This window comes from Pyrus communis, chromosome 15 (genome assembly GCF_041283825.1).
Source record: "Pyrus communis isolate YQ-2024b chromosome 15, ASM4128382v1, whole genome shotgun sequence".
Lineage (NCBI taxonomy): Eukaryota > Viridiplantae > Streptophyta > Magnoliopsida > Rosales > Rosaceae > Pyrus > Pyrus communis.
In genome coordinates this window covers 14004570-14027875 of record NC_142579.1, presented here as the reverse complement: position 1 = coordinate 14027875, position 23306 = coordinate 14004570, and the positions used below count along the sequence as shown (strand labels likewise).

Sequence of the window (23306 nt, the reverse complement as noted above, 5' to 3'; positions counted from 1 at the left end):
TAAGGGAATTTCACCTAATCGTTATGAACTTATATTCATGAGTAGTAAAAATCGCTAGTCACGATTGTGTTTAGTAAACCCTAGGCTGGATTAACATGCGTATTCCATAGTTATGAATGCCTAGTCAATGTTTATGATTTCCGTTGAACTTAATGATCTTTGTTGAATGTCTCTATCATGCGTATTCCATGTGAGAGACTTTGATTAGGAATAATTTGGTTGTAATGCGTATCCCATTCAATCCAATGAATCTAGGGAAATCTGAAGGTTAATTTAAGCGGACCTAATTAACTTGGAGCATTGTCATTCATCGTTTGTTGAAGTCATAACTGGGAGTCAAATTATATGCTTATGTTCATGTGTGGATAAGGAACCCTCTAACTAGTTTTTCTTCATTCTATTCCATCAATTTCGTTTGTACAATCTGTTTTGTTTCCAAGTTTCTATTTTAGTTTAATTTCGTCCAAAACCAATCCCCCATTTATTTTAAAGTGTTAGATTAGTTAGAAATACATTTATTTTGTGTTTTTACGTTTTTTGAGTCAAATCCAAGTGATTAACAATCCCTCCTAATCCCCGGTCCAGAACGATCCCTACTTATACATATACTACTATTTGACGAAAAGAGGGTTTAATTTGTGTGCGTATAAATCACGCATCAGGCCGCAAGTTCCATCCCTTTCCCTTTTAATTTCTGACTTTATGACTCCTTTTCCTAATGGATTTGGGGTCTAAATCCTTTCCTAAACTATGTAATAAACTCTAGGGATTCTTGCTCCCAAATAAATACCAAGGCCGCACCTTTCATTCAACCCTAATCACTCTCACACACAATCTGCCATCATTCACAGAAACCAACCTTTGTCGCAGCCTTCTAACCATTCTTCCACCATTCATACACATTCATACCTTCATCCAAGCATCCATACACCATCCCCAACCTTGGCCGCACAACCCTACCATCCTAAATCCATTCACAACCCAGAAAATCATCCACAAATCACCCTAGACTCTTGTGCCGTGACTTTGCAAGGAAGAAGAGAAGAAAGAAGAAGCGTTGGACGTTTGTGCATTCAAGTTGGAGTGTTGGAACGTTTTTAGGTGTAATCGATCTTTTGTTTTCAATGTTTAATTCTATTTTCCTTTGTTTTGTTGTGAACATGAGAGGCTAAACTCGTTTTAGCTAGGGGATGCTTTGAAACCATGATTATATTTATGATATGAATTGATTAAGTCCAGTTGTGATTTCATAAATTGTGAATGCAATTTACTTAACCGTTTGATGGATAACTTATTCTTGTATGTTGATTAGGGAGGCCTACTTAATTTGCATGCTTGAATTTGGTGCTAGAATATAAGGGAGTTTCACATAATCGTCACGAACTTATAGTCACAAGTAGTTAAGGTTGTTTTCAGTATCATGATGTCATAGTTACAAGTGCTCTGTCAATACTTATGATTTTCATTGAACGTAATGATCTTTGATTGTATCTCTATTATGATGTCATGTAGGGAACTTTTGAAGAATGCTTTGGGTTGTCGTATGATGTCATCCAATCCAATAACTTAAGGAAAATCTGAGGGTTAATTAGTGATGTCACGGTTAATCTGGGGTGTTGAGGTTCATGGTTTATCGGAAAAGCAACTGGAAATCAATTTATGTTTGAATGTATCATGTGTGGAGAAGTATCCCTTAGCTATCTAATCATCCATAGTTTTTCTCAAATTCGTCTAAATCTCTTTTAAGTCTTTTAATTACTTGTTTTTCTCTTAAATTCGTCCAAAACGATATCCCCTTTATTTACTTGTTTCAAATCTATCCAAAAGTGTGCTTTTGAGTCTTTTGAGTCAAAACCAATCGTATTTTTGTCCAAGTTAAGTCCTAGAGTCTAAATAGAGTCTTTTTGATTGTTTTGAGTTGTTTTGAGTCCTTTAAGTTTGTTTTGAGTCATACAAGTTTAGTTAAGAGTCTTTTGAGTTTGTTTAAGTGTTTTGAAGCATATTTTTACATCTTTGAGTCAATTTTCATTCGATTAGGAATCCCTCCTAATCCCCGGCCTAGAACGATCCCTACTTATATATATACTACAATTGTCAAAAATAGGGTTTAATTTGAGTGCTATTATTTATCACATTATGTAGTCAGAAAATCTGTGTGAAAATAGAGAGTATATCCAGTGAGGAATTGAGGGAATTCTCTATGGCATGTTACTACATTCAAAATCATGTTTTAATTGATTAAATGGGAGCGAGTGAGTGGTGACTATGATTAAGTATATGCTCGAGGGTAAGGATAGCTAAAATCTTTGGGAGTTTGACGACGATTTTGAACGAACTTTGAGAAGGAAGAGGAAGCAACCAAAACCCAATCCATCTAGTTCTAGCTCGGAATCCGAGTTTGAAGAAGAAGAGGAAGAGATACAAGACATGGTTGTGCACAATCGAACATTCAAGGAACTTTCAGCCTCAGGATTGGACAATGCCGTCCCTCTTTGCATTTAATACCTTAGAGCAGCTCAAGGCAAGACCGATGAGTTTGAATTGAAGTCTAGTTTGCTGCATCACATTCCCAAATACCATGGGTTGTCCATGGAAGATCCAAACAAGCATCTTAAGGAATTTGAAGTGGTGTGCTCGAGCATGACACCAATCAACGTGGATGGGAATATTTTGAAGATGAAAGCCTTTCCATTCTCTCTTATGGACAAGGCTAAAGATTGGCTCTTTGAATTGGCACTTGGAACCGTCACTTTTTTGGGAAAGCACGAAGAGAGCATTTTTAGAGAAATTCTTCCCAACTTCGAGAGTCATTCTTTTAAGGAAGAGGATTAGCGGAATTCAACAAAGCCAAGGAGAATTCTTTCCAGCATATTATGAGCGTTTCAAGACTCTAGTTGCATCATGCCCTCAACATCAAATGAAGGAAGAACTTTTAATTCAATATTTCTACAAAAGAGTTATTCCAATTGAGAGACAAATGTTAGATGCCTCGGCAAGAGGTGCCTTGGTTGATAAAACACCAGTTAATGCAAAGATCTTAATTGCAAATCAAGGCTAGAATGCACAACAATACGAAGGAGTTGGACAGAGAGACCCCCCACGACAACACCAAGTTAATGAGGTAAGTTCAATGGCCGAAATTTAATCTCAATTGGCAAATCTCACTGTTCTTGTGTCACAGGTTGTTGAAGGATCCAAAATGCAAGGAACAAGTACTTGTGGTGTGTGCTCTATGCAAGGACACCCTTCTGATCAATGCCCTCAATTGATAGAGAGTGGGGGATGAGAAAGTGCCAATGCCATTGGTTATCAAGGCCAAAATCAGCCAAAATATGATCCATACTCCAATAATTATAATCCAGGCTGGAGAAATCACCCAAACATGAAATGGAGGGAGCCTCAACAACCTCAACAACAAGGCGGATTTAGATAGCCACCCCCCCCCCCCCGGTGATATTTCAAAGGCCATTCGCACCAACACAACCTCAACCACAATCTGCCCAACCAAATTCAGGTTCGTCAATGGATAACGATACAATTCTTCAAATACTAACTTCGTTGATGTAGGGATTACAAAATCTAGCCAAAGAGAGGGGTGAGGTGAAGAAGCAAATTGGGTAGATGGCGGAATTCATGGGACAGTTTAGAGAACAAGGAAAACTGCCTAGTTCAACTATTGTCAATCCAAAAATAGGTTTTGAAATCACCAACACCATCACTTTGAGAAGTGGTAAGGAGATTGGAAAAAGTAAAAACGTCAAAACCAACCCAAGAGGAGGACAAAAAGTTGTTGCAACAAGAAGAAAGGGCCACGGCAAAGGAAGAACACCCCTTGCCGCAACCCCTTAAACACCTTATGCCGTCTAACTCAACTAAGGTAGGTCCAAATTCAATTCATTCTAATGTTATTCCACCAAATGTGTGTTTCCCTAGCAGGTTTATGCAATCTAGGAATGAAGAGAATGAAAAAGACATTCTAGAGACCTTCAGGAAGGTCCAAGTCAATATCCCGCTCCTTGATGCAATAAAGCAAATTCTGAAGTATGCTAAGTTTTTGAAGAAACTTTGTACAACAAAGAAACGAATTCGGGAGAAAGAGGTGGTACATGTAAGTGAAAATGTCTTTGCAATGTTGCAAAGGAAGCTGCCACCTAAATGCAAAAATCCAGGTAGTTTCACTATCCCTTGTGTAATTGGTAATACAAGGTTTGAACATGTTATGCTAGATTTAGGTGCTTCCATTAATGTCATGCCATATTCTGTTTATACATCTATGAATCTAGGAGAGCTTAAAAATGATGGAGTTATTATCCAATTAGCCGATCGTTCTAATGCATATCTGAAAGGAGTTTTGGAAGATGTTTTGGTGCAAGTTAACCATTTGATATTTCCAGCCGATTTCTATGTGCTTGAGATGGAAGATTCAGCCCACTCTCTACCATTGCCAATCTTACTTGGACGACCTTTCATGAAAACAGCCCAAACCAAGATTGATGTAGCTAAGGGAGCGTTAATTATGGAGTTTGGTGGTGATATGATTAAATTCAATGTTTCTGAATCTGTTAAGAATCCTAATGATGTTCGTTCTTGTTTTGCCATAGATGTGATTAAAAATTTAGGGCAAGAACGTTCAGCAGCACCAATCAAGAAGGATGTATCTAGAACCACCATCGAAGAGGGAATTGGAGTGGAGCATAAAGAACACGCCACTGCCTTCAAAATACCCAATCTGGTCGAGAGCATCCCTAGTGAATTTGTTGACAGTGCTGCTACTTTTGAGCCTTCGTCACAGTATATTGGTGAACCACCTATTCCAATTCCAATTCCTATTTCAATTAATAGGTTGTTACCTTCTTTGGTGCAGGTACCCAATCGAATCCAATGTGGTGGGATAGTTTACGTTGACTTTTGGAAACGTAATGCCAAAATCAAGAAGGATCACGATCCCCTACCGTTCATAGATCCAATGCATGAGTATTTTAAGGAGCATGTCGTGGAGGATATACCCCTCCATGTCATGGACCCTAATGGAGTTTAAAAGGAATTATCGTCCAGCTAGAAGACGTTAAAGCAAGCACTTCTTAGGAGGCAACCCATGCGTTCAAACAAAGAAGACCTAGGAATCTCCGGCTCCAAAACCAGATTTCCGTTCCTTAACCATACTCTTTATTGCTTTTACTTTGCCATAATTGTCATGTTTGTTAGTTGTGTTGTTTGATTGTTTGCGTGCGAGTCTATGTTTGAAACATTGAGGACAATGTTTGGTTTAAGTGTGGGGGGCTAAACAAAGTGTTTTTCATGAATGTTCGTTAGATTTTATCACCTATCACTTCTAAAGTTGTTACTCATTGTGTTTTGAAAGGTACGAAAATTTGAAAAAAAAAAAAAAACAAAACAAAAAAAATCGAAAAATTTTTTGAAAAACCCAAAACGAGTCGTTTTTGTGTGTTTGTGTCTTAGGGTACCTTCCAACACAATGATGAGGATTTGGTTTTTAATTGCATGACTGTTAAAGAAAGTTACAAACATGGGTGGAAGTTTGATATGCTCTTTGGTTTATGCTTAGTTGTAGTTGACTTTTGTGAAAAGAAAAAAAAATCAGTTTTTGTAACATGCTTAAAGGAAGGAACTCAAACTAACGCTACAACCCTGAGAGACTTGAGGCTATTCTTTGTTTGGAGAGTTATTAATTTTAATATTCTTGTTTTCTAAAGTCGTTGCATGATCTCATTATTTCTTTGCTTGGTTGCTACTTAGAATGCTTTTTCATCATTTTAGTTCCAAATACTAGAACTCATGCCTGTTTCATTCAAAGCATAAAATTGATTGCATAACAAATAACAAGATGAAGTTGTTTAGTTAAAACAGAGCCAAAAAGCCTTGTCCCTTTACATTTGTATTGTAGGTTTAACCCCTTTGAGCCTTATTTAGCCTATTTTTCTTTGTTAGCTTGCATTATCCCTACTTAGGCCTAGTATAGGACTATCCATACCCTTGTTCTTAAAGAATAGTGGAGCATAACTTGTTGGGAATTCCTTGTTGTCTACAATTTGTAAAAAAACAAGTGTGGAGGAAGAATTTGTCTTTATGAATTGGTGAAGTAGTATGTTTTGTGTTTCAAAAAAATAAAAAAAATAAAAAAAATAAAATAAAATAAAAAACCAAAAAAATAAAAAACCGTAAAAAAAGAAAGAGAAAAGAAAAAGTTGTACAAAAAAATAAAAAAAAGGATGAAAAGAAGTGAGAATGAGCTCAGAAGTATTAGTTGTTGAAGAAAGGGTCCAAAAGTTTGAATTTGGCCCTAAGTGATATGTAAATCTTCCCTTCGTGATTAAAGTTGATTTCTACAATCCAAAGTTGAATTCTAAGTGTTGATTTCATTATTTTGCTTACTATCGCTTTAAGAACCTTTGTTTATGTAATCTGCTCATCATTGCTACACCAGTGCTAGTGCTCGCCAAGGGCCAGGGCCAGTCATTCAATTGTATGTTCACATCCACACTGCACACTCGTCTTGGATCCAAGTAGGTGCTAGTCATGTCGTACAAGTTGCAATAGGAAACTTTAACTCGTATGTGACAGCGAATAGCGCCAATCTTCACGTGATTGTAGAATTAGAGTGTATATTATGATTACATCTAGTCCTGTTGTACAGGTTGCATTAGGCAACTTCGACTTGTGTGCTAGCATAGATTAATGAGCATCAGTCAAGTCGTACAGGTTGCATTAGGCAACTTCGACTTGTGTGCTAGCATAGATTGATGAGCATCAGTCCAGTCGTACAGGTTACATTAGGCAACTCCAACTTGTGTGCTAGCATAGATCGATGAACTTCTGATTTTATTATGCTACTGTTGAGGTATTGTGATTGGCATATTTCTAGAATTATTGTTGATTTGCATTTGATTTCATACTTATACGTAATATGTATATCTTGGAAAATCTTGGTGTACAAGATTACCTTCGATGGTATAATTCTCACCCCATCTTACTGTACTGTACTTATGCTCTAACATCATGTGTTAAATGGGTTCATTCCCGTTCACAGCGAACTCTTATATATTTACTCACTTTTAGGTTTAATTATTCACATTTTCCACATCACTACACTTTATGGCTTCGTCACCTTCCAAGTGTTGGCCAGCACAACTTGATTCGGAGTCCTAGCAGACATGTCAGGTCGGGGTGTGTCAGTATTTGGTGTGAAGCCAAGTTCAAATTTGTTGTTATTAACTTCATAACCATGCTCCTTCAACTTCTTTTGAGTCTTGGTAAGGTCATGTTCTTTGTCGTTGACGGGGTTGCATTCTTTTTTCCAAGATTTGAAGATGAGGCGCAATCATACCCAGCCTTTAACATGAGTTTGTAGGTGTTTGGGAAAACCTTCTTCGATCTTCTTGGTTGGAAAAGAGATTGGTTCCGCCCCGTTTGGCAGAGGTCTTATGAAACCTTGTGGTGCTTTTGAAATTTTAGCATTACCTAGCCATGTCAGAGGTAAAACCGCATTTATCTTGAGCAACTTTACATCATCATTGTGCAGCTATGTGTCGACATTACATGTCCCAGTTTTGAATGGGGATTACCCATTCTTTCTTCTCAACAGGGGGATGTATTGGAAGACGGGTGTATTTAATCTTTTTTAGGGCATCACACTCCCTTTAGTTGTTGTGGGTTTAACAGGCTCATTGTCATTTTTGCTTGAAGATGGTACGGCTTTCCCTTCTTGTTTCTTAGGCACGACTTGCCACTCTTGTTTCTGTTGGAAATGTGCCCTAAAACCAATCATATGATGATACTTTATGGACATTTCACATGTTAAACTAATCTAGTTTAATATTAAGGGCAAAGATTATTGTTTGAGCCATCTCATATAAATGTTATATGCTTAAACGATAAGTCCAAGGAATATGTGATCGGAAGAATGCGATCTAAAGAAGTTAGATTCATGAGACCATTCTTTCGTTGACACATCCTAAACGTTCCTGATCATAGGATTGTCAATTGGGCATTGACAGTCCGTTAAGATCAGTACGTGCTATGTCTTCTCTCAGGGAGAGTGACTAGTCTCGAGTCATTGGTGTGTGTGACATCAAGACAAGTACGTAGGTGCTCAATAGAGAATGAGTTCACTGAACACGATCAACGAAGAGTTCTCATATTCATGTCACATGAGAACTCATGGTTGTGATAATGCAAATTAGTCTTTTGACCTGAGGCATCACAGTTGTCTTGTGGTTAGGTCCTTAATCTTTGATTATGTCAAAGTCACTCCATCAGGAGGGTGTCCACGGCATCGTTGGGGTTAAGCCACTTAGCCATGGAGGCAAGTGAATGCGCAACAAGGGATCTCTAACCTTCAAACTGTTTGAGGGAGAATACTCTATGATATGATTTAGAATCTCTGGCTAGAGTATGAATGAGATTTAGGAATGTGTTCCAAATCACATTCAAGGTAATCATATAAGCACAAGACTCACATTGGATAGTAGACATGAATAAACTATCAAACCAAACAATGTGGTCAAGAGTATTGTATTAGAGAAAGACCGTATTGCATTTGTAATCCTAAAACTGAATAGGTTCTCCACCTCTTCTGATTAGCTTGGGTAACCATGACATGCTGCTAGGCGTCAACCATGGTTTGTGGAAGCCCTAAAAGTGTATTATCACTAACGGGAGAATTGAAAGTAAGTTTCAATTCACAATCGATTTGAAAGAGTTTGACTCGCCCACTGCCTCGCTAAAAGGAACCTAATGGATCGTACACCGTGTAAGGTAGAGATTGAAGATTCAACGGAGATGAGTAAGAATAATTAAATGGTTTAATTATTTATGGCAAGGATTAATTAATATGATTATTAATCAAACGAATAAGTTCGTTAAAAGACCACGGGATAGTTTTGGACCTTAAGGCCCAATGGGCTTCGAACGTCAAGTCCATTGACTTAAGTTGTATGACAACTTAATGAATAATGATTCACAAAGGCCCAAATAGCCCAATAAATCCCATATGGCCGGCCATTTAGAGGAGGGTAGTGAACTTGGCTTAATTGCAAGTTTGCCACTCCATTGTGAGGTGGTATAAAGACATCTTTATAGTCATTTCATCCTTAAGGGTTTTCTTAGGAGTAAAGATGAGAACAAAACCTCCCTTTGCTCTCAAAGAGGCCGGCCACCCTAGAGGAAAACATCTAGCAATCTTACTTCCTCTAGGTCACTCATTTCTTCTACAATATGCCTTGGTGTGGAGACTTAGAGGTTCTCAATTTTGGGAACTTGGAGAAACCTTTTCATCCATCCAAATCCATGGATCTAAGATGCAAGGAATGAAGGCCCTCTCTTTGGGTGATTAGCCTTTGCTTATGCAAAGAGGAATCTACAAAGGTATTGATTTCTCAACTCACTTTGTTTTGAGTTGAGTCTTGGTTCACCTATCTACTAGGCTTTGAAGTTCATGGGTTAAGTTTTGTTTTTGAGTGCATATAAACATACATGATTCCGCCTTTTAATTGTTAATTGCATGTTGTTGATGTTGCTCAAATGAACTTGTTTTTCACAAATCTTCCTTCAAGTGGTATCAAGAGCCTAAGTCTAGTAGTTGGTGAATCCTTTTGGGTTTTGTAGTTCATAGTTTGTGATTTGAATGTTGTAATTGTTACAAGCTTTATTCTTGCTTCTTTGAATGTAAATTTTGTTAGAAAATTTGCCATCTCAAATGTTGTAGATGTAGTTCATATGAGCATGAATTTTGGAGCTAAATTTTGGTGCCATGTTTTTTGGGGAAATTCGGCCAAATCCAAAGGGTGGATTTTTGGGTTCTTGTTTGACTTGTTAAAAGTGTTTTAAAGTGACTTTTGGAACCCCTATGTACCCTAGTATGGTTGTATGTTATTTCCCTTAAGTTTGAGTGGTTTTGGTATGTTTTTGGGTGAAGAATGTTCATGGAGCTTTTATGGGTTTTCATGGATGTTCTTCATTGTTCTTGATATGTTCTTGCCAAGAACAAAAGGTTTGGTGTTTTGATTCAAAGTTTTGATTTATTTCATAAAGTTTTTGTTTTGAAATATTTCTTATGTTTAAATATCTTAGATATTTGTTTTGAAAAATTAAAGAAATTTTAGTGGGTAGGTGTGTAATGATTTATTCCATTTCACCCACCCCACTTACAAAAACTTTGAAATTTTTTTTAATACTTTGCTTCAATGGCCGGCCACCCTACTCAATTAGGGTCCTTGTGGGGCTTTTATGCAATTACATAAAGTTTTGATACTTTTGTGTATTTGTAGTTTGACCCAAAAGTTTACGTTTTTACGTAAAGGTCCAAAATCACTAAAAGGACAAATTGTTTTGCTCCTTTAATGAAGTTTTAGCTTTTGTGGAAATTTTTGGGTTCTAGTTGTAATTACATGAAGTAGTGGACTTTTGTGTTTTTACAAAGTGACCCCAAAAGTTTTTGTTTTAACATAGTGATCCAAATTGTTGTGGTCATTGTTTTTGGCCCAAAACAAAATGAGAACAAAAATTGTTTTGTCTCTTTAAATGAGAATTGGATTTTCATTTCATTTAGCTCCATTTAAATCAATTCTATGGATACAAAAACCAAATGAAAATGTTGCATTCAAGTTTAATTAGTTAAAGCGTTAATTAATTAAAGAAAGGGTGATTATGAACCTAAGCCTACTATAATTGAGCTATGTGAAAGGCCGTTTCAAATTTGTTTGAACCGTGGGAATGTGTAGATTAAATTTTGGTTGTAATTTGATATGATCAATTGTTGTAAAAGAGCATAAGCTCTTCTTTACTTTAAAGTAATTTGATTTGATCAATTGTTGTAAAAGAGCATAAGCTCTTATTTACTTTGAAGTACTCCTTTCTTGTTTTATTCGATATGCATGAAATTGGAGTAGTTGGGTCCAACGCCCAATAAGACAACACGCCTTAATGTGATTAAACGCGTAACTAAAATCAATCACCATCCCTAGACCAAGATTCAACACTAGGCTCGTGTTGAATCGAATCAAAGGTTCATAGTCATCCTAAGGCCCTAAGGCAACTATATAGTCCATCAATGAATGCAAATCTTATGTTAGTAGTACCATATAGTCTTGCTTTAAAAACCGTTTTAAAAGCATAGTGGGAGTATTATATACTACTAAATCAATCATATGGACCAATAGTTGTAATAGGACCAAAATGTTTTAATTGGATTAAAATGTATGTTTATATGTGATGAGACCTAAAACCGTCAACAAACCATTATTAAGTTGATAAGCGAGAGATGCTTTGAATATCTCTTCGTGGCCTTCCACCGTGGTGGGCTCCAATCGTTTGTGACTTGTACACCGGCTTCACCCTATCATGGGGGAGTACAAAGTGCATGCTTACACTCAGGAGGAGTCCATAAACATATGATGAGGTAAGTGTAGGCAACGAGGATGGCCGATATCATATCATTGTGAGGCTATTCTTGAACCCCTTCATGAACTAAGCATGGTGGGAATAACTTAACTAAGTGCAATGGTGCCGATATCGTATCATCGTGAGGCCACATTCTCTAGAGGCCAAACTAGATGGGTAATTACAAGAGTTGTAAATGAGTAAAGTGTTATTCTCTCATCATTATTTTTGCTAACCGATATCGTATCATCGTGAGGTGGGCTTGGTAATGGTGAGTCTCTCATACCCCGCTAAGAGTTCAACAAAACTCTCGAATTCCGATGAGGGATATGGAATTTGCTAAAAATAGTGGGTGGTGCTATTTTGATTTAAAGACCCGGATCAAATAGCTTAAAATCAATCAATTTATATTCGTTATGTATTTGTTTACCAATATATTTGCAAAACGTTATCCAAAACTTGACAAAGAAAAACCGAACGCTTTAGTTTCCGAACTTGGTACCACAATCCCATAGATTGTCTTGAATGGATTGTAAAAGTGCCTAAGTAGTCTCATCCTCACAATCTTCCTATTGATAATGTATCAATGGAAGAACATGTTAGATAAGTCTACCATGAAGAGGACAATGCAAACTCTAGTGCTTGTCTCTTTGTTACACGAACAAGGAACTTGAGAAGTAAGCACAAGGGCATGGACACTTTATGTGCCATGATTCTTCACTTACAAATTGTTGTATGAAGAAATGAGAGTTGCCTTGAACAACTCTTGAAAGTTTGTAATTATGTTGAGAACATAATGGTTGGTTGACAAAAATAGTCCATCAACATGGACTTATGATGATTTTGAATCATTGAATGTTGAAGTGTCAAAACACTTAACGAGACGGAAACTAGGCAAGGACTTCACCTTTGTGTCCCTATCCTAATGGTTCACTAAGTTTATTGTAAACTATATAGTGAACAATAACCGCACGCTCTCCAAATCGTTTGATGCGTATAACACATTTGAAATAAGTTTCAAGAGAGATAGTGGGAGTTTAGGGACCATGCCTATTGTAGTCAAAAGGGAAGTCAAATGAAGAAGGCAAAATAACTTCAAGGGAACAAACTTTCTTTATGAAAGGATGGACATTGGAAGGGGTATTTGCAAGAAATGTCTTGCAAGTGTCAAGAACACACCTTTCGAAGGTGTTGTAAAATGTTCTTGAATAATTCAAAACAGTTGGTTCTTCTACTTGAATACATGATTCTGTATTAGCAACTATGTTTTACAATCGTTGTAAAAGTGTGGCTAATAAGAAGTAGAAGATAAATGAGAGAAGAGAAAGTACTTCACATTCGAAACGTGAATCAAATATAGATCTCTGCGAAAGCGGATTGTACTTACTTCCTCATATGAACTACCAAAGAAATTGGAAAAACCAAAGATTGTCTTTACGTCCCAATTTTAAGGAACTTAATTCCGTCACTATTGTAGAGATGGATGAATGTTTTGTTTGACAAAACATTGTTCTTTATTAATGAATGATTAGATTATGGTAATCTAATTAATTGTCTCTATAGTAGAGATGATGTGGTAGTGTTAACTGTTTAAGAATATAACGATGCTTAAAACCCAAAAGGTTGCAAGGTAGTGACTAATCCCAACTGAGTTGTGATACCTCTAAAACATAAATTACGAGTTGGTAATAGATGGATGCATTGGATCGTTAGACCCGGATCCAATACCTTCTTGTTATATTGTATAGAGGCGAAATGTTCGAATCTTTATTCTTTTGGAAAGAAGAAAGAATCACAAAGTTGTTAAGGAAAATTCACTTAGATGTTAGTGGCACTTGTCCACAACATAATACTACTCATGTTGTATGACATTCACCGAAGATCACTCTCGGTTGGACTATAGTTTACTTTGAATAAACACAAGTCCGAATACTTTGCAAAAGGTTTCAAAGAATTCAAGAAATGTAAGTTGATGAGTAAGACGTCTAAAGAATTTACCTCCTTAGATTTGATCCAAGGAAAAGTAACACTTTAGATGAGTTTCCTTAAAAGATATCAAGGAAAATAGCATCATAAGATAATGTATTTCTCCATTAGGAGAAGAACGAACTTGAATAAGATTTAGTTCGTTGGATGTTATCTATTACCCATATATAGGATATATATACTTCTAAAACAATATGATTGTCAATTAGAAGATCTTCCAAAATTTTCATAACTCCATAAGATGTAGTTGGAAAGAAAGACAAATCTTAAACATGTTAAGATTTGGGGTTGTGTGCTAATAAGCAATATTTGTTTGATATGATCAACAAATATAACAACCTAGTTCCTACACCACAAGCTCCAAGGTAGTCGAGAAGGATTTATAAATCGTCTCAGTTGAATGGTTTGAACTTTATGACTATGTCATAGAGTTACACCTCTTAATTCGAAAGAAATAAGAATGAAAATCCTTATGACTACACTTAGTGGGAGCTATAAGCATCTTATGAGAAAAAGGATCAAATCGTTTGATTTCTCATAAAGATGTAAATGAATCTTTTGTTTACTAGGTTTACAAAAGATTAGTGGGAGTTAATCATATTCCTAAATTTGAATATATATACATGATATATATTAATTTTGAAAATGAAAGGAATTCTTCATCGTTAAAGTTATGACTTTAAACATTCTATAATGATAGAATGTATATGGGAGATATAGTCTATGGGATGGAAATCTATAATGATATATTTCAAGATATAATTGGATTATATCAATCCCTAAAATAGACAAGAGATGCTAGGAAGTTTCTCATATGATGATAAACTTCAATTAGAATGACAATTCTAGTGAGACTAGGAAGTTGTTCTTCTCAAAGGGAATGTACCCTTTGACTCCCAAAGAAATAATGCGTAAATAGAATCCTTTATGCATACGCAGAAAGGTGATTTATGTATTTCATATTGTATGAAAACATTGATATAAGTTGTACCTAGAACGGTACAAGATGATATCAATGCAAGCCCAAGATCAGAACCATGGCAACTGTCAAGTGAATCCTTAGGTATTTAAGAAATACTAAGGATGGATTCCTCAAGAATGAGGAAGAATTAGAGTAACGTAATGGAAGCGTAAATGTATTAGATTATGAATCTAATCCATCATAGAATATCTCTTCATTATGAATGAAGTGATAATGAGATATCTCTTTATTATGACTAAAGAGATATTTGGGTGGAAACGTTAAAAGTAATGACTTTAATGTGTTCCATCATGTATGCAAAATATATTGCCATATAGAAGCTTACAACATTGTTGTTTGGATGGGAAAGTTCATTTATGAACTCTCCATTCGGTTCCAACCAGAAAGTGTATGACACTAATGGGGCGATAGCTCAAGCCAGGGAATCAAGGTCTCATCAAGGTCCGAACTCAAATGAGAGACTGAACCACATGATTGAGAATCATGTATAATGGTGACGTCGTTATTCTCAAGGTTGCTTCTATGGATAACATATAGATATCCATTGTCTAGGCCTACTACTCAGCCATTTATGAAATGACTACAGAAGAGGTATCATCACTGATGACTAAGCTGATTGGCTCTAGTGCAAGTGGGAGATTGTTGGAAATGTGCCCTAAAACCAATCATATGATGATACTTTATGGACATTTCACATGTTAAACTAATCTAGTTTAATATTAAGGGCAAAGATTATTGTTTGAGCCATCTCATATAAATGTTATATGCTTAAACGATAAGTCCAAGGAATATGTGATCGGAAGAATGCGATCTAAAGAAGTTAGATTCATGAGACCATTCTTTCGTTGACACATCCTAAACGTTCCTGATCATAGGATTGTCAATTGGGCATTGACAGTCCGTTAAGATCAGTACGTGCTATGTCTTCTCTCAGGGAGAGTGACTAGTCTCGAGTCATTGGTGTGTGTGACATCAAGACAAGTACGTAGGTGCTCAATAGAGAATGAGTTCACTGAACACGATCAACGAAGAGTTCTCATATTCATGTCACATGAGAACTCATGGTTGTGATAATGCAAATTAGTCTTTTGACCTGAGGCATCACAGTTGTCTTGTGGTTAGGTCCTTAATCTTTGATTATGTCAAAGTCACTCCATCAGGAGGGTGTCCACGGCATCGTTGGGGTTAAGCCACTTAGCCATGGAGGCAAGTGAATGCGCAACAAGGGATCTCTAACCTTCAAACTGTTTGAGGGAGAATACTCTATGATATGATTTAGAATCTCTGGCCAGAGTATGAATGAGATTTAGGAATGTGTTCCAAATCACATTCAAGGTAATCATATAAGCACAAGACTCACATTGGATAGTAGACATGAATAAACTATCAAACCAAACAATGTGGTCAAGAGTATTGTATTAGAGAAAGACCGTATTGCATTTGTAATCCTAAAACTGAATAGGTTCTCCACCTCTTCTGATTAGCTTGGGTAACCATGACATGCTGCTAGGCGTCAACCATGGTTTGTGGAAGCCCTAAAAGTGTATTATCACTAACGGGAGAATTGAAAGTAAGTTTCAATTCACAATCGATTTGAAAGAGTTTGAATCGCCCACTGCCTCGCTAAAAGGAACCTAATGGATCGTACACCGTGTAAGGTAGAGATTGAAGATTCAACGGAGATGAGTAAGAATAATTAAATGGTTTAATTATTTATGGCAAGGATTAATTAATATGATTATTAATCAAACGAATAAGTTCGTTAAAAGACCACGGGATAGTTTTGGACCTTAAGGCCCAATGGGCTTCGAACGTCAAGTCCATTGACTTAAGTTGTATGACAACTTAATGAATAATGATTCACAAAGGCCCAAATAGCCCAATAAATCCCATATGGCCGGCCATTTAGAGGAGGGTAGTGAACTTGGCTTAATTGCAAGTTTGCCACTCCATTGTGAGGTACATCTTTATAGTCATTTCATCCTTAAGGGTTTTCTTAGGAGTAAAGATGAGAACAAAACCTCCATTTGCTCTCAAAGAGGCCGGCCACCCTAGAGGAAAACATCTAGCAATCTTACTTCCTCTCGGTCACTCATTTCTTCTACAATATGCCTTGGTGTGGAGACTTAAAGGTTCTCAATTTTGGGAACTTGGAGAAACCTTTTCATCCATCCAAATCCATGGATCTAAGATGCAAGGAATGAAGGCCCTCTCTTTGGGTGATTAGCCTTTGCTTATGCAAAGAGGAATCTACAAAGGTATTGATTTCTCAACTCACTTTGTTTTGAGTTGAGTCTTGGTTCACCTATCTACTAGGCTTTGAAGTTCATGGGTTAAGTTTTGTTTTTGAGTGCATATAAACATGATTCCGCCTTTTAATTGTTAATTGCATGTTGCTGATGTTGCTCAAATGAACTTGTTTTTCACTAATCTTCCTTCAGTTTCTTAGGTGAGGCTTTGCCTATGGATTTGATTTCTTTTGGAAGAGCTTCGAGCACCATGTCTTCATCCATGTAGAACTTAGCGCCTGCGAAATGTGATTCAGCTTCGGTGAATGGCTTCGTGTCACCTTGTATCACCTTTACTCCTTCTCGGTAGAACTTCAAGCATTGGTGAAAGGTGGACGACACCACTCCATTCTCGTGGATCAAAGGCCTTCCTAAAAGCGAGCTGTATGAAGTTCTTGCATCAATCACATGGAATATCGTGCTTGATTTAAGTTCGCCAATGGTCATCTCCACTTGAATCATGCTTATTGCTCTTTGTCCTCCTTGGTTAAAACCTTGGATTAGGAGACAACTTCGAGATAGTTCATCCACCTTGATGCCAATTGTGGTCATTGTTGACTTTGGCATGATGTTTATGGCCGACCCACCATCCACAAGTATGCAGTTGATTTTGTTCTCTCTTACATACCCAGAGATGAAGAGATGACGGTTGTGAGGCTTTTATCCTAGCAGCAAGTCATCGTCAGTGAAGTTGATTGCTTCATGGGTGACACAACATATGGCATATTCATGTGGTCGAAGCTTTAAGCCTTCGTCCTTGCTTTCTTGCACCTCGTGGTTGTCAGGACTCGCTAAGACCGTTACTAGTGCTTTTCGCATTTCCTAGGGCAATAGTAGTGCTTCCTCAATGCTGAAGTATGTTGGCAGGTCTTCTTTGGGGATGAGGGTCTTCTCTTCCTCGATGGCGATAACTTTGCCTTTTGAGGGCTCTTCTATCTCTACTTCAACCATGTGACAGGCAATAGTAATGCACTGTTGGAAGAAGTCCTTCAGGAACTACTCGTGCAAGGAGACGGGAATGCGTGGCTCTTGCTCCATAGGTTCCCCAGCGTACGTTGGCTTAGCAACTCTCACGCTCCTTTTAGGCTTTCTATAGTTGCGGCGGCGGTGCTTTCTCCCTTGTTCAACCTTTGGCCATGTGGCTTGTGGTCTTGGCTTCTTTGTCTTTTTGTAGGTCACCAGTGTCCACCCTTCTTCATCGTTGGTAGGTGCATTTTGGTCGCTTGCCCCCAGTGATTGTTGTGCAGAAGGTGTCGTGTAGCTTGAGCATAGACGGGGGTGGTCAGGCGTAACTTGGAGTGGCATGGGGTCGAAGGATCTAAGCGCAATTGTAGTAGTATGTGTTGCGCCCCTGTCTCCAAGGTCAAGCTCGATCTACCCTTGTTGTGCTAGCTTCATGATGAGCTCCTTGAGGATGAAGTACTTACAAACAGGATGACTTACGATATGATGATATTTGTAGTACCTAGGATCGTTAACGCGATTCATCTCTGCAGGGGCACTTGTATTTAGGAAACTCAATCACCTTTTTTTTTCTAGCAAGTTGTCTAGCATTGCAGTCACGTCAGAGTCAGAAAAAGGGTTTGACATTCTTGTTTATTTAAAGAAAAATTATTATTGTTTAGAAGAGATGAAAACATAATAATATAGGGAGTCGGGCATTTTGGAATAGTTCAAATCGAACTGAATCGAAGGTTTGAAGGTTGGTTTGTTCACCCATGAGACGAGGGAGACCAAAATTATGCTAATTATTGTCGTCATTTTGCGTTTGACTATGACTATGAATAACAAAAGGCTAGCAAATGAAACTTGAGTTTTGCTGAATTTTATTACTTTGACGTTCTTAGTGGTGTGGAACGACTTACATCAGGTTCGCTGTTACTGTACTACTCTCAATAATGTCATGTGTAAATTCTTTTTCATATCCACATACTATTTAGTAGAAAAAAATGGCATGCTGTCGTGATTGTCCGATATAATAATGAACAATATTATCTCTAAGTTTTTCTGGCGCGCAATATTATGTTAATAGATCACAATGTCACGCGAGGATAAAGTCATTCATTTTAAGTTAAGTTTGTCTAATGTTGGTGGATTCATACTTTGAATGACATAACAATTCCAATGGTTGGTCAGTTTGACTGAAGTAATAATCAATGGAGAGAGAGACGTGGGGTGGGGGGGGGGACCATTTGCCCAATTATTCTATATTCTTCGTTGAAATCAAATACTCTTTCTTTCACAATTCACAACCACAAGATAAAACCACCTCTCTTCTCCCTCCTCTTTCTGTTTTGCATGTTGGTAATGTTATTCTTCCCCCCACCCCTCACCCACCCACACACACACACACACTCATGCATTTGTAAATTTGTTTGAGTTGGGTTTTCATCCGTTGTCCATATATGAAAGAACAAGTTGAAGAAATGAGAATTCCCCATCTGTTCAAATGCCCAATCAGTCTGGACTTGTTCAAAGATCCAGTCACTCTCTGCACAGGCCAAACCTACGACAGGTCGAGCATCGAAAAATGGCTTTCCTCAGGTAATCTCTCATGTCCTGTCACAATGCAGAAGCTTCACGATCCATCCATGGTGCCAAATCATACTCTTCGCCATTTCATCAATCAGTGGCTGGAGATGGACAACCAATTTGATCCTCATTACTTGCAGACAATTGATTATTTATCTTCAATCAAATGCGGCCTCAAATCTCGTGATGAGGGTACCTTAGAAAGCAAGGTTCAAGCGCTCAAAGAGATTCGAGCTTTCACCCAGCTAGAATCACCATTCAGAAATAATTTGTTGCTTCAGCTGAGATTCCTGCCTTTACTATTGGAGCTTTTGTTTGGAGGAGGAGAAGCCGAACTGAAAGAGAAACAGAAACTCCATGAAGAGTGCGACTACTATATAGATTTTGTGGAGCAAGCGCTTTGTTGCATCATAACACTGCTGCCTCTCAGCGAGTTGGAGTCACTCAATATGCTTAGAGAAGAGAATAACTTAGCATCCTTCCAAGCTTTATTCGCGAACAGCACCACCTCAATCAGGATGAGTTTGTGCCGTCTCATAGAGGCAGCATCAACGTCTCCAGAGACAAAAGGACTGTGTTCTATGTTGGGTAAGAACAACCAACTCTTGCATCAGATATTGGCTCAGCTGCTTCACCAGAACTTGAATTCGGAGGAGGATGGAGATGCTGCAATTAAAGCTGTATCAGCATTGTCTTCCCTGGAAGAGAACAGAGAGTTTCTGGTCGAACAAGGCGTGGTGAATGGGCTCACTTCCTACATGATTTCTAGTGTGGAAGGACACAAAAGAAACTTGGCACCGTTGGCAGTGGCCACGCTTGAGAAGCTTTTAGGACTAGAGAGTGCAAGAGAGGCAGTGATTAGTAATCCGAACGGCATTCAAGCTGTTGTTAAGATGGTTTTCAGGGTATCAGATGATCACGGAGGCAGTGATAGTGCCGTTGGCTCGCTCATAATTCTATGCAATGACTCTTTACTGGCACGGGAAGAAGCGATTAGTGGCGGAGTGTTGACTCAGTTGCTATTGCTTCTGCAGAGCCAGTGCAGTGGTCAAACAAAAACAAAGGCGAGAATGTTGCTCAAGCTCCTCAGAATCAAGTGGTCTCAGGAAGCAAACCAGCTTCTATAGCTTATGTATTACTTTCCATATGCAGACGTCAAACTATTAGATTATCAATGTGTGTAGTTCATAAAGCATTGAGATTAATGCAGGCCAACAATTTTTCTTGTTGCTAAATGATAATAGCATACAGTTTCTTGTTGTTGATGAATACGGGTTTAGTTATCGATTAAGAAAACCGAACGCTTGAATCTGTCATTTCCCTTCAGTTGGTCACAAATTCAGTAGATTTTCCGGAAAATAAATCATATGGGGGAAGAACAATCTACTTCCAGAATTATGATTCGTCAATGGATATTCGCTCCAACGCATGATGATTCATTTGCAAAGATGCGTTACATAAGAAACTGGTGCAGGAGAAAAACAAGGGATTCTCTGTTGTTCCTGCTACAATACTTTTCTTTTGTTTTTCATATTTATGTTATTTAGGGGAGACTTTCGGAATAGTATTATTGATTCTTGCTCTTTCAGCGGCTGAAGGCTCCTTGCACTTCTCGTTTGCTCATTTAGTGCGAAGTTTTTTATGTGAGTGCTTATGGATCCGCAACAAAATCCCAATTGTTAGGCACAGGCACAAAGAATTTTTAACATGCTGAAGGCCATGGTCAAACAAAAACACTCAAGGGTAGGTAAGGTCCACATTTTACATGATGAGATGAGATGAGATGGGTGCCCCTTTTGACACAAGAGAAGGTGTTGCTACATTACCTACCAATACCAATTGCCAAACAGAAGCACTCCGTACTTTTTTCACAATGACTTATAAAGTCTTTATTTTAATCTATAGAAAGGTTACTGGGCTCGTAAAGTACAATAATCCGTCTTTTGTCCTCTAGGTGGTCATAATTTTATAATTTTTCCATTTAACATACCTTTAATTGGTAAGTTATCCATTTCAATCCAATTATTTATATTAGACGAGCCCGTAATGTTATAATACAATCCTTATCCATTTCAATCCAATTATTTATGTCAGACGATCCCGTAATGTTATAATACAATCCCAAACCAAACAATTTAATATGATAAGTTGAGAGAAATGATCGAAGAGCAATGATCTCAACACAACCCCTTTGTTACTTTTGGTGTTTTGATCGAATAAAGCAAAGCAGACTTTCTAGTTTTCACATACCCTTTTAGTTTTCGTTGTACAATTCCACTTATGAATGTCTGCACTCTGTACACTGACAACAAAGATGTAACAACAGTATTTAGTATTTGGTACTTGATACATAATCAAAAAGGAACGAAATGTGTGCGTAGTAAGAGCCGTAATGCTTCGGAGAGTAGAAAATAAGCGTAGATTCGGAGATTCCCAAATAGGTTAATCTTTCGAATTGCTGCTTAATCCATGGGCAGGCAAGAGACAACCTGGTGAACTAAAACATCTTTGTAGCCAGAGGAAAAGAAAGAAAAAGCGATTCCCGTGGTAGTGGCGAAAGGAATGAAAGCACCATGGCCATGGCAGGAGCTGCATTTTCTCGTATCCAGCTCAGACCACATGAAAGTACGGCCGTCCCTACACACCTGTAGTTAAATATTTGAACTACTTTGATCAAGCCTCGTTTGATTCAATCATTCGAGTGACCCAATAAAATTTGGTAGAGTTCACAATAATACAGGAGACGTGATGCGAACTAATTAATCACACAAATTAAAACCCTCTTTTGACAATTGTAGTAAAGATGCAAGTAGGGATCGTTCTAGACCGGGGATTAGGAGGGATTACTAAATCACTTGGAAACTGACTCAAAAACATAAAACAAACGTTAAAAACACTAAACTAGACTCAAAGAATGCAAAACTAAACAATAAAACACTAAAACAAATCAAAAGACTCAAAGAATACAAAACACTTATAAACACAAACTAAGACACTTTCTAACTAAATTAGACACTAAAGTAAAGGGGGATTGAGGTTTTGACGAAATTAAACTAAATGCACAGATTGTAATTTAAAGACAGAATGTAAATATGAATGTGATGAAGATATGGATGAATGTGATAGGAGCATATTCATGCGACTTAATTAGCTTGTTCTTGTGCATTTATGTTGTGTTTACTTAGCTATTTTAGTGTTTAAGGCTACTTTTGTGTATTTTCAGATTATAAGGCCAAAGTGTGCAAGAAGATGCAAATTGGAGTATTTTGGAGCGAAAGAGGAATGAATGAGTTGAAGATTTGAAGAAACGACGAATTCCTACTCCAACGATGAATTCTTACCAAAACGAGGAATCCTACTCAAACAAGGTTTCCTACTTGAAGTAGGAAAGTTAACCCTAAGTTTCCCGTTTTGGTAACCTTTCCTAAACTTAAACGTCCGTATTTTCTAGCTACTTTGAAGGCCTTGTAAGCACTTTAGGACACAAAACCAAGGCCCTAGCCCAATTACACAACCTTGCCGTGCCTTAACCCTTCTTCCCTTTCCTTGCCGTGCAAGGGGGGGCATTTTTGTCTAATGTTATGTAATTAAACCCTATTTCCCTCTCCTAACCTAACCCTAGCCGCACCCTTTAATCTTTCCCTCTTTAATTTCTGATTTTATTTCCTAAATTCTAGAAGCCTTTGAATTTATTTTCGTAAATAAAAATAAGCTAGGAACCAAACATATTTAAAACTCTAGGTTTTACATACTTAGCCGCACCTTTCCATATCCTCCCCTTTAATCCGTAGCCTTCCATTTTATTTTCATTTTTATAATAAAACAAAACAGCCACAAAAATCCCATTAGCCTTACAAGGCCGTGGCCCCCCCATTTATCAAAGTTAACCCTAATTCTCATTAAAAAAAACCGTGGCTGCCATTCTATCATGCACCCTAATTTCTATCTAAGCCGTGACTCCCATTCCATAATCATACAGCCGCAGCCACCCTTCCATTTGGCCCTGCAATCCGTGCATTCCCCATGAATTTCCAGCATTCTCCCTAAGCCGTATCCACCCTAAGTCACACACAAAAAAAAACTGCCGCATCCCACCACCCAAAAACTGAACAGCCGCAACT

General features: G+C 37.7%; 1 protein-coding gene across 1 annotated transcript; it reads left to right on the top strand.

Annotated features, from left to right (window-relative positions):
* Nucleotides 1-18968: 18968 nt before the first annotated feature.
* On the top strand, nt 18969-20468 carry LOC137731864 (U-box domain-containing protein 26-like). Its single transcript, XM_068471110.2, has one exon. The coding sequence runs from the start codon at nt 19059-19061 to the stop codon at nt 20310-20312; it is 1254 nt and encodes a 417-aa protein (XP_068327211.2). The 5' UTR covers nt 18969-19058; the 3' UTR covers nt 20313-20468.
* The last annotated feature ends 2838 nt before the right edge of the window (nt 20469-23306 follow it).